The 13,002-nt window shown below is 38.5% G+C and overlaps 1 protein-coding gene across 6 annotated transcripts in view; it reads right to left on the minus strand.

Annotated features, from left to right (window-relative positions):
- APP (amyloid beta precursor protein) overlaps positions 1-13,002 on the minus strand; it is a 248,829-nt gene that overhangs the window by 148,246 nt on the left and 87,581 nt on the right. For all 6 annotated transcript variants that reach the window (XM_081302873.1, XM_081302874.1, XM_081302872.1 and 3 more), the window contains exon 4: positions 604-716. In XM_081302873.1, the coding sequence (XP_081158999.1) occupies positions 604-716 (113 nt within the window). The remainder of the gene's footprint in view (positions 1-603; positions 717-13,002) is intronic.

Genomic DNA, 13,002 nt, shown 5'->3' on the forward strand with positions numbered 1-13,002 from the left:
AAGGGCTGGTTTGGTGCCACAGACTCACCACTTGTGGGGGAACAGAGGTGGCAGAGTGGCCTGGTGAATGCCAGACTGGACGGCATGACTTGGAAACCGAGTCCTAACTGTACCTTCCAAGTGGTATCAGACAGGCTGCTTCCCTGTTCTATTGTTTCAGTCACCAACAGAAAGTAAGGGCAATGCTTAAATCAGAAAAACTTCAGGTGGGACCAAAGAAAACCACAGAAAATCATTTGAAGGAGAGGTAAAATTTAAGGTTCTAAGTATTAAAGATTATAGTTTCATTTTAATGTATAAAGCATAACAGTTTTAATCTGTAAGACATAATGAATCCAACTCAAGGGCCCTTGTTTCACTCCTTAGAAATGTGCATGGATGGGGAGGCTGGGTGTGTTTGTGGACAGAGGGAACAAGGAGACTCTAGTTTCTGTTCAATTTTGCTGTAAACTGAAAATTGCTCTCTACTAAAAAAAAATCTTATGGAGTTTTTAAAAGAATTTATTTATCAACAAGCTGTTGCCTCAAAATGCCCTCCAAACTGTCACCAGGTATGATCCCAGGAAATCTTCACTTTGCAAGAAGGAACTTATGGATTGGTACCTCTTTGGCGACGGTATGCCAGTGAAGGTGGGTTTCACAAACATCCATCCGCTCCTGGTGTAAGAATTTGCACTTGTCAGGAACAAGAAGAGCATCGCTTACAAACTCACCAACTGAAAGAAAGAAAAAGCACCTCCTGTCATTCAGGTTGCACATACTGGTCTTACCACAGAGGTCATTATCAAGGCAAGATGGGGCCAGATGAACTTCAGGGAACTTTGCAACACCTAAACAGTGCAATCAGGTCTGAAGTGCTGTTACAGTGTGGAGTCTGGTCCCCCAAAGCAACCTAGTAGCTTGCACATCAACCTTGATGGTTCATCAAGGATGGATTTTCCTACGTATATAAATGATCTCTTTCTTGACTTAATTGGAATTTCTGCTTCAGAATTAATCATCTAAGAGCTTACAGCTACATAATCAATTACCATTCAATTATAGCAACTAGTGAAAGACAAAAATTCACACTGCCAATTTGAGCAGAATCAATATAAACATAGTACACTCTTTCTTGGACCCTCACCCCCACCTTTTTTGAGACAGGGTCTCACTATGTTGTCTAGGCTGGTCTTGAACTCCTCAGCTTAAGTGATCTTCCACCTCAGCCTATGAAGTAGGTGGAATTACAGGGGCACACCACTGTGTCTGATTCTTTCTTAAACATTTTAATCTGCTTATGAACTAGTAGATATTTTAGCATATTTCAAATGCTAAGTGAAAAAAAAACCTAAATATGCATGTGTACTTATATATGTTTACATAGCATATAAAACAAATTAGCTCAAATTATAAAAACTGTCCTTTTACCTTTTTTTTAAGAAATGTGTATCATGCAAATTATGTCTAGGCATTGCTGGCACCACAAATATAAAGATATGACTTAAAGTCCATGAATTTACATTCTAATGAGGGTGACCACACATTACAAAAGCTATGGACTTAATTTTTGTTTGGTTTATTCACTGTGGTATCCTCCAGCGTTTAGTACGAATTCTTCACACAGTAGGTAATAAATATCTATTGATGAATTAACAAGTTCAATCATATAACAGAGATAAAGAAAGTGGTAGGCCAATGTAGTTAGAGAACACATTTGCTTGAGTGCACTGGGATAGACCTCAAGATACAAACAACGTTAGAGGTAAGTCTGAATGTATGAGTACAGAATGCCTCGTAGAAATAAAGAGAAGGATGGTTTCTATCCTGTTTACCACTATACCCCTGGGGGTATACATTGGGCTCCAACTTTGAAAAGTATGAGGTTTTGAACATTATTTTGGAGATAACAAAGTAAAAAAAATATGTTTTATACAGCAATAACATGTTCAAGTTTGTTTTTCAGATAGACTGTTATTGAGTGAAAGATGGATTTGGAGTACTGAGACAATGGAGGCAGGAAGACCACCAAGTAGGCTACTACAGTCCTTCAGGTAAAACAAACAGTAGCAGATTTAAGCCCACAAGCCTAATTAAGTAAGGAATGCAGATGTTCCACACACCAGCAAAAACAGCATTTTTTTCCCTTGCATACTATGTCATATGACATTTTCTGAAATGCAACATAAAGAACAAAAAGGCCCTAAGGGGGGCGGAGAGTCATTCCCATAGCACTGTTTTAAACTTCAATCTTCTTTTTCTTTTTTCCTTTGGTACTGGGGATTGAACTCAGGAACACACAATCATGGAGCCACATCCCCAGTCCTATTTTGTATTTTATTCAGAGTTGCTTAGAACCTCGCCATTGCTGAGGCTGGCTTTGAACTCGAAAATCCTCCAGTTTCAGGCTCCCAAGATGCTGGAATTACAGGTGTGTGCCACTGAGCCTGGCCTAAAATTCAGTCTTTTTCTAGCTCAAATATGTAGGATATCTCATGATATTTAAGCACTTATTTTAATAAATAATATTTAGATTAAAATTCTAAGAAAATGGTAAGTTAGAGAAAGTTATGTATCTTTTCTTTCCTTAATTCTTTAAGGGAACCCATGAGGCCCACAGCATTGTATTGAATAGAGCGCAATAAATTATGAGACACGGTACCCCCTAAGGCTGCAGGTGGTACTTGGTGGGGAAAAGCCAACGACTATGGGGTGCCTAGTCCGTGGCAGTGGCTGCCGCTGCAAATGCCCCATTGCATCTTGTTTCACAGAGCCCACATGATGTCACCACCTATAAACCCACTTCCCGGGAGATAATTCCCTGCCAAGAAACCTGTGGAAGGCCACCCACACCTCAGGAGACTGCAACCTAGTTCCAGAGATAGACATTAAGATAACAAATTATAAGGAAGAAAGTAACATAATAATGCAAATGACATCACATTTTTCTTTTACTTCCAATGATACAAAACAAAAACAAGACCCCAGGGGAGTTGGACAGTGGAAATAAAGGTGATCTCTTTGAAAACCAATTAGGCTTTACCAGATGAACTCCTCAGGGTTTCCGATGTCACAACCAACCCTAGCTGCTAGGATGAATACCTTGACACCTGAGTCATCCTAATGTCCAAGGCTACCAGAAACACAAGTGTCTTAAGATACCCATTTCATCTGTTAGCACTGCTCAGTCATATTTGCAAACTTCCAAAATAATAAGTGGTGATTCGACTTTACAAGAAAATACTGGAAGGATTAAACATCTGGCTCAATGCTACTAAAACTAAATCAGGGCTGGGGTTGTGGCTCAGTAGAAGAGTGCTTGCTTAGCATGTGTGAGGCACTGGGATCAACTCTCAGCACTACATAAAATAAATAAAATAAAGGTCCATAGACAACTAAAAGAGAGGAATATATATATATATATATATATATAAACTAAATCAGTTCATGAGACTATCAGAAGCAGATTTGAGACACTCTGGACCTTGGCCTAAATGAGTTCTTCTGGACAGTTAAACAACAAAACCACAAACACAAAACCACACACATCTTGTTTCACTTGCCCTTTGTCAATCGGCTGAGGACCAGATTATAATGAAAAGCCAAAGTCATGGATAGATACTTACTGTTAAAATGTGCTTATCAAGAGGACATGCACTGCACTAATTAAACAAATTTTCACTCTCTATAAAAACATAATGAAAATTTTAATTTGCAAAACATTTCATTTAACATTGTAAATATGGCATTAAATTTCTAATATTGCATATAGCTAAGAAATATATGGCCTGTAGAATGAGAATGTTTTTGAAAGGATGAATACTGGTTATCTTATAAGCCTTTTCAACTAACGGCAAAATAGAAGGTTCATTCTGTTCTAACATTAAAATGGTTTGGCACTGGAAGTGCTGCTTATACAATTTGAAGGATTGATGAAAACATATTAGGATACTACCCATCAGAAATTTTAAGCAATTAAATTATGAAAATCTATAACAAAAATGTTAGTAATTTGAGAACGGTAAAAAGTATAATGAAGCCTTTTTCCCAAACTGGCTTAGCTTAGCATGGTTTATTTTTTTCTCTTTCTAATTATAAAAGAATTCTTTTTAATAATTTATGCTGGGATAGGTAATATATGGGAACTCTGTACTTTCTGCTCAGTTTTGCTGTGAACCTAAAACTGAAAAATAAAGTTTATCGATTTACAAAAAAAAAATTGATGATGACCTTAAAAGTTTCCATATAGAACCATATGACTTTTATTATTAAAGTAAACCTTTCTGTTTATTTGGTCTGGTCTTTCAAATGAAAATAAATTATATTTGGTACAGAAGATTGAACCCACAGCTTTAGGCAAGTGCTCTATAACTGAGCTGCATCCAGGATCCCCCCCCCCAAAAAAAAATATTAATAGAATTCAGGTAAAGGAGAACAAAGACAAGAATAAATTAAATATCATAATGAGAAGTCATATTCCTGTGGATAAATGTCCAAATGGATAAATTCATCAACACGCATTATGCATGTTCACTGACAGCCATACTACTTGGTTTCTCATTCAAAATTTATATTTAAAACGCATACAAACACACAGGAAAATTCCACTGGAAAGGGAGTTTTTCAAGTTCATTAACTGGATTTGGTTCAAAATCTGGATTTGGCTTCCTGGATGAAATGTCTTGGCAAGGTAAACGGTGGTACCTAATTTAATAGGGAGTCTTTAAGCCTCCAACCGCATGCTCTTTGGCAGTCTTTGAGAAGACTGTTTAGCTCAAATTACCCCATTTTGCAGATGGGAGGGAAAAGCTCGGGTCAAGGGGCTGGTGTACAGAAAGTACAGTCTGCTATAGTAGTCAGCTGAAAATCCAGGCCTCCTGGCTCTCCAAGAGTGGTAACTCAATTTACTCCTTTAAAGTCTGGTCAATATGGTTTATTTGGCCAATTTCCTTTGGCCTTCATAAAAGCAGATTTGCTTTGAGACTGTGAAATGCTTTAATGTCATAATCCGCAATGTGGTCAGTTTGACATTGAAACTAGATCTAAATTAGTGAGTAAGCATTCAGTTTTGTATAGAGTATTCCATGTTAAATGGTGGCTTAAACACTGGATTATTTATCTTATATAAGAAGCAATTTTGAGGCTGGGTGCTATGGACCAGCCTGTCCCTATCTTTTTGTACTGCAACTTTTGTTCTCATGCACAGAAGTCACAAAATGGCCCTGGAAACTTCAGTTTTCATGTCTAAGTGCCAGGCAGAAAGCAAGTAGAACAGACCAAGAGTTAAAGGTTTTGTCTGTCTTGCCCCTAATGAAACTTTGTGATGTTTCTTGGGAAGGACTTTTCCCAGTGACTCCCATCAACACTGGACATGGCTTGAATGCGTTATCTGCCCACACTTGGCTACAAGGCAATCTGTGAAAGTATTTTCAGTTGAGCACAATGTTAGCCCTAAAAATAAATTTAGATTTCTCTTAAAAAGGAAAAAGGGGAATGCATATAAAACAGTCAAGTGGCAGAGTCTCCAGTACTAGAGAATTCAAAGATAGGAATTTATTTTTAAATTTCTTTATGTTGCCTCTTCAAAGGATAGATGATTCCAGGAAGACAGAATTAAGAGTATAAAGTACTATTACTAGAAACATAGGAAACCCCCAATCTATCACACGGGGGGGAAAAAAGAGAAAAGGAATAGGTATGAAAAGAATGAGTAAAATTTCTTAAAACTAAATGCTAAATTTTTGAGAGTCTGACTAGTTTTCGAATAGATTGATCTAAAACATTCCAAGCCTCACATGTGTTCTTCAAGGCACAGGAGATTTCAGATTGAAAAAAGATGTTTCTATAAGTTCTCAAGGACCAGAGTGGGTGGCAAGAATTATGGGAATGAATCTGAAGTCTTTGGATGTTTCAGCCATCTTTTTTTTTTTAATTTAACTTAATTTATTTTTTAGTTGTAGATGAATGGACACAACACCTTTGTTTCATTTTTAAGAGAGAGAGAGAGGGAGAGAGAGAATTTTTAAAAATATTTTTGTTTTTAGTTTTCGGCGGACACAACATCTTTATTTTTATGTGGTGCTGAGGATGGAACCCCGCACCCCACACATGCCAGGTGAGCTCGCTACCGCTTGAGCCACATCCCCGGCCCCATTTAGTTGTTTTTTATGTGGTGCTGAGAATCGAACCCAGTGCCTCATATGTGCTGGGCAAGCGCTCTATCACTGAGCCACAACCTTAGCCCTTCAGTCAACTTTTTCACTGCTAAGACCAAAAAAAACCTAACAATTTCAGAGGAGAAAAAGCTTATTTGGAGTCTATGGTTTCAGAGGTCTCATTCTATAGATGGCTGATTCCATTCCTTGGAGGCTCAGGTGAAGCTAAACAGCCTGGTAGAAGGGTGTGGTGGAGGAAAGCAGTTCAAGACATGCTGATCAGAAAGCACAGACTCTCCACTCTGCAGGGACAACATATATACCCCAGGGCATGCCCCCCCCCCAATGACCCATCTCCTCCAGCCAAACCCACCTGCCTTCAGGTGTCACCCAGTTAATCCCTATCACAGGATTAATTCACTGATTGGGTTAAGACCCCCATAAACCACATTACCTCTTAACTTTCTCTCACTGTCTCACACATAAGCTTTTGGGGGACACCTCACATGTAAACTATAACACTGGATTTCTTCCCAAGGCCTGGCTTCCCTTCCTTACTCTCAAGAATTAAAGATGATTCTGAAAAGGGGGAGAATGTTCTGGCATTGGGATTACTGAAGAAAGGCAAAGTCTCTGTTTCCTTGTGTAGGGCTAAGATCTGGCTCATGAAAGTGAGACATCAATAGCTCTTTAGTAACTGAACTACGTGCCTGGCACTGCCGTGAGTACTCGGCATACAGCTACAATGAAAGAAGATGAGAATGAGAGAATATGCAACCAACCCAGGTCACATTTGTAATAAATGATAGAGCTGTAAGAATTCAATGAGTGAATCTTCATGAAGTACTCAGTGCCCAGAGCAAAGGTGATCAGTAAAATTATTATTATTATCCTTTTCCCCAGTATCCATTCATCAACCACTTGTCATATTAATAATAGTCACAGTGATAAGAGCAGCAACAGCTACTTGTCCTCGTTTACTGATCACCTATTATGCACCTACTGAAGGCAACAGGTTTCATTCTCACTCAACTGTCACTCTCCAGCTGCAGCCTCATTGATGAAATGGCACTGTTTCACATCTGAATATCACCTCTGAAGCGAGGAGTAAAAACACCAGTGGGGATGGGTCCCAGGAGACCACGGGAGTGGGGGATCACAGCCATTAACACTTTTGGCTTCTGCATGGGGCCCTGGTCCTGGATGTGAGAGGGGGGGGGTTCTTGAATCCCCTGGGGCAGCTGAAGTCCAACATGCATTCACTCTTCATGAGAACATTCTTTTTTCTTAGTGCTGAGAATACAGGAAGGGACGAAAAAGATGGAATAACATAAAATTCTCGTGGGAAATGACCAAGAAAAAATAGAGTGTTTGCTACATGGTAATAAATATTACAGAGAGAGATAAGGTAGAGAAAGGGAGACCGGGACTTGGGGAGGGTGTGGATTTTACATAAGAGGGTCAGGGAAGGCCTCACCACAAAAATAGGACCTTGCAGTGAAGACTGGCTGGTGTAAGTGAAGAAAACATCCAGAACTCAAAGAGAAGACTGTTCCAGCCAGAGGAAGCAGCAAGTACAAAGGTCCCATGGCAGAAGCACGGCTGGTGCTCACAGAAGAGCACGGAGACCAGAGTTGTCAGAAGGGCATGATGGACAGGGGTCCAGGGTTGTGTGCTGGGGCCTTGCACACTGTCAACACATCACTCCAATCAGTACTGAGGCACATGAGAAGCCTCTGGTATGGGTTCCTCAGTCCATGCCCTCATAGAGGTCAAGACTGGAAGAGCAAGTAAGGGCCATTGCAATAATCCAGGTGGGAGGGAACAGTGTCTTAGATCAAGTTGAGAGCAAAGAGACTGTGAGTAGTAGAAAGATTCTGGATAACATCTGAAGGTCAGACCTACAGGATCAAATGGAGATAGCCAAGGATCTTGCACGTTCCCAGCACCTAGAAGATACTTTATGTTGGAGATGATAGAAAATATTGGACAAAACTTTCATAATATTTCTTCACGGAAGCATACACAAGTAGAACTCCTCCTGGTTTGTGTATTTTTTCAACTCCTCCTGGTTTATGTATTTTTTAAAAATCTACCCTACTACATATGTGTCTATCAAAATAACTGTAGACGAAAAATGTTTACTTGGGCAATTTTTTATTTTACCATTTCAGCTTCTTCACAAACATGTTTCCTAGAATTTGCTCTTTATGGACTGGTATTCTATACTTTTAAACACCGACAAATAGGCTGGGAAAATTTCGGGGAGAGGCTTTTGTACTCAAGAGATGTGAAGAATACTTACAGAAGAGGCCAAAATACTTCTCAACCAACTTTCCATGTGATAAAACTGTTAGCTTTTGCTTCAGAGTGTGGGCAGTTACTGGATCCTCAAAGAGAACACAGGAGTGAATTCCACATCTCTTTAAAAGTGTCTGTTGCTGTCACCAACACTGCACTGCAACTGTTACCAGATAACAGCGAGAACTGACAGATGGGTTTCTTCAGATGAGAACTATTTGCCAGATGGCAGAAACTACTCGGATCAAGATAAGATAAAAGCAAAAGAAGTGAAAACTGAAAGTTTCACTTAAATCCCCTTTTCAGATTTATTCAAATGAATGGAGTTCAGTCACACAAACACACACACACACACACACACACACACACACATCCATATATACACACATCCATACACAAATGGCAGGAGGAGTATTTGACAGAAATAATGTTTGTCCCATGTTGTGAAGAGCACTTGTCTTAAAATAATGAAAACAGTACAAAGGGCACATATTTAAAAGGACAGGAACAAAATGAAATGTTAGCAATTTTATTGCTTTTAAAAAGCCTCCCATTGATATGGGTTAACAATTCTGATATTGCCATGCATATATTCTGAAAGTGAACAATAAAGTAAATAGATATTGGATGGCAGAAGCCAGATTTCTCACTGTTGGAGTAAGAATTTAAAGATAAGCAAGGGGAGGAGGTGCAATGATCCATGCAGCAATATGTTGGAGTGGGAGACGTGAACCCGTACTTGGCTGAGAGAGACAAAGGAAGCCACAGAACTATTTACAGATATTCATAACATAACAGTGGGAGTAGATAACTACATTGCCTTGCTCTAACGTTGAGATATTAAAAGCAGAGACACTACAGTGGCAAGGAGCAAGCCTAAAGTCCTGGTCGTGTTTAAAACTATTCTCCAATAAAAGGAACCAGGGCTCTTTGAAGAATTGGCTACTTCTAAGACTGGGGCAGAAAAATACATAAGATGAAGCTAGAGCATCTTGCAGGAATATAGAGAAGACAGAATGTCAAATGAGCACAAGAGCCAACTCAACACCTTCCAATAGCTAAAGCTGGAATGATCAAATATATCATTCACACATGCGTATATGTATACATATACATTCATATATCACACACATATATATACATATACATTCACATATACATACACATATATATTTACATATGTTTTATGTATACATATACATAATATACTACAGGATTATAAATAAAAGTATGATATAATATCCATGAATTCAATCAACCAAATAAGTGGAGAAAAAGAGACAGATTTCTGTGCACAAGAATTTCAAATATTGCACTCTGCCCTTGAGAAGGTGAAGCGTAAATCTCCACTCCTCAATTGTGGGTTGTAGATAGTGACCTTGTTTCAAAGAAGAAAAAGATTGTTCGTACAGGAGAAACCTGATAACCACTACCTTAACCAGATGATCAAGTTCAATATCGATGGTGATAGATCCTGTTGATAACCTGTACCCTTAATATGATGTGATGAAAGGGCCACTTTACCTCTGCGGTTTTCTTTCTAAAACACCATGACTCTAGTCAAAGCATGAGAAAATTCCAAACAGAGGGGTCCTCTACAAAATGCCTGACTTCTCAGAACTGTCAAGGTCATTAAAAAGGAGGCAAGTATTTGAAACTGTCTCAGCCCAGAGGGGGCTCAGAAGTTCTGACAACTAAATATAATGTGCTTTTCCAGATGAAATCCTAGAGCAGGAAAAGGACATTAGACAAAAACTAAGAGAATCTGGGAAAGTATGGTCTTTATTTAATGATACTGTATCAAAATTAGTTCTTTCCTTGTAGCAGAAATAATATATTAATAGAAGATGTGAACAATAAGGAAAACTATGGAAAAAAAGTCTATGGAAACTCTTAGACTATCAATTTTTCTGTAAATATAAAACTGTTTAAGAAAACAAAAGAGTCTATTTAAAAAAATTTTTAAAGCCTATACAAAAAAAAATGCACAAGAAATGCATATATCTACTTGCTTCCACATCAACACTGTAACCTTCAGAACAGTGCCCATGAAATCACTGTAGCTGAAAATAACTAGGGGTTAAAAGAATTTAGCAGCCTGGGTTTCTCATCTAGGACATCTATGATAACTAGACAGAACTTAGTTATATATTTTCTGAGCAAAAATAATTTGTGTAAGCAACATATGGTATTTAAATTCTTTTAAACATTTCAAGAACTTGAAAGTAATCACACACATGTCAACAATAAAGAAAGTCTCTGCTGTGCAAATCTAACCTTGTCTTAGGAATGTAAACTAACTGGTCCTAGAATTCAACACCCTTCACAAATGCAACTCTCAGGCCAGTAGGGTTCCTAACAAAGGAAGGCTCAATGCTGGACCCCAGCTCAACCTAAAGTTCAGTACTCAGTACACTATTAACAACATTCCTCGAATTCTGGACAGTTTCCTCACTAGCCAACCTGAAAACAGTTATACATGCTTTTTCTATAGACTCTTTTTGAATGCATTAATTATTACTCCCACATCTAACACATTTTTTTCACCAATTATAAACCTTTTTTTTTTTTGCTACTTGTCATAATTCCAATATCTGTTAAAAGACAAGTAAAAATCTCCATTGTGTTAAATCTTTCCAAATCATAAGCTCTAAAACTTCAGTGAGCTTCCGAATTGCCTGGGATGGGGGCGGGAGGCAGTTTCATCTGTCCTCTGTCCCCACCACCTGGATCTGATTGTTATGCCTTCTGGGATGGGCCTGAAAACAGACCTCCCCAGAGTGATTCTGATGCAGGTGGCTCATGGACCACACTTTGAGAAATGATGTTTCGAACAGGGCTTCTCAAGTTTTATCATGCATACGCATCACCTGGGGATCTTGTTAAAATTTAGATCCTGATTGGACAAATCAAAGGTGGGACTCTTCTAACAAGCTCCCAAGTGATGCTATTCAACTATTCCTTCAGGTAGCAAGAGTCTATTTCAGATTATTCATTGCAACCCGTCTCATTAAAGTTTTTAATCTTACAGCTTACTGCATCATAAATACACTTCAGAATGGTTTGTCCTCTTCATTCCTTTATAATTGTGGTAAAACACATGACATAAAATTTAAGTATATGCTTCAATAGTGTTGAATACATTCACATGGTCATGCAACCATGGTCCATCTCCAGAATGCTTTACATCTAGCAAAACTTTTAAACTCTGAACCTGTTAAACAAAAATCCCTATTTCTCCCTTCCCCCAGCCCCTGGCTAACCACCATTCCATTTCCCTTTTGCATCTGACTAAGTACTTCTTGGAATCATACAGTATTTGTCATTTGGTGTGGGGGGGAATTCAGTTTTTCACCGTCTTTCGTATCTTGTCTAAGCTCTGTTCTGTCCCATAGATTGGATGCTTTGTATCATCTTAAGGGTTGATGCTTTTTCACACATCCATAAAAGCCATATTGCTCCTCTCTTGTCATTTGTTTAATTACAGAATTGCAAAATATAGTAGAAAGAGTTCTAGATTTAAAAGCAATGTGATGACTCAGGCAGATTTAGTGATTTTGATATACAGGCATACTAAGACATTCTCTATTATTTTCCTCCTATACTAATTTTTCTATATATGCTGTATGTTTTACACTTCTGACACAGTTTGGATGAGCCATGTTTAAGTATTTAATAGCCACATGTTGCTGGTGGTCAGCAATGGGCAGCACAGACTTAGCATCAGATTTTAGAGATCAGGAATTTCATTCAAGAAGAGATGAGTTGATGGTGGACAGGTCTGAGGTTATGGGAGAAAATCCAAAGCCAAAGATAAGTCAGAAAAACCATAAATCCTAAATTTGAATACATTGAGACTGCACGATTAGTTTCATTCTCTGTTATTTCAGTAGCAGATGTTTTAGTTATTGAATGGTGGACCACTAGGATGCTGTTTATTATCACCATTAACTCTATTTATCAAGCAAACTACCCTTCTTCCTCTATTTCACTTTTTGCAGTTCTCATGTTGTAATTTGCATTTATGGGGATGTGACCAATTCAGATGTAGAAACAAGGCTTCCTTTCAACCTGAACCTCCTGCAGCTGAGTTCAGTCCTTTCTTGAGAAAAGAGCTAAAATCAGACCCTGTAGGGGATCCTCCTAAATTATGTTTTGTTTGTTAAAAACACAAGCATCCTCTGGCTGCTGCTTTCTCCTAACCCTTTTTCCTTTCTTTGTACCTTATTTAAAAAGTCAAATCCAGAGAATCTTTTAAAGATGCAATTAAATAGGGTTATATATGGGGCATTGAAAAATAAAAAAAAAAACAACCACATAATTGCTTACAAAATACCAACCAAGATGATGTACGGTGAGGCAAGAGAACCACTAGTTATTACCAAAACCTTAAATCATATGGGGAGGTAAAAATACACAGCGTGTGTTTTCCATTCACATTCAGAAACCCATGTGTGAGGTAGGCTATAATCAAGACAGGAAGAGGCACTACTCCTCAACAGAGTTGTGGACTGCCACTCTCAAGCCCCTGACTTGTTCTTGCCAACCCTTCACCATCTGGCCCCGC

The sequence above is a fragment of the Spermophilus citellus genome (assembly GCF_964194105.1).
Source record: "Spermophilus citellus genome assembly, chromosome: 7".
NCBI classification, from domain to species: Eukaryota; Metazoa; Chordata; class Mammalia; order Rodentia; family Sciuridae; genus Spermophilus; species Spermophilus citellus.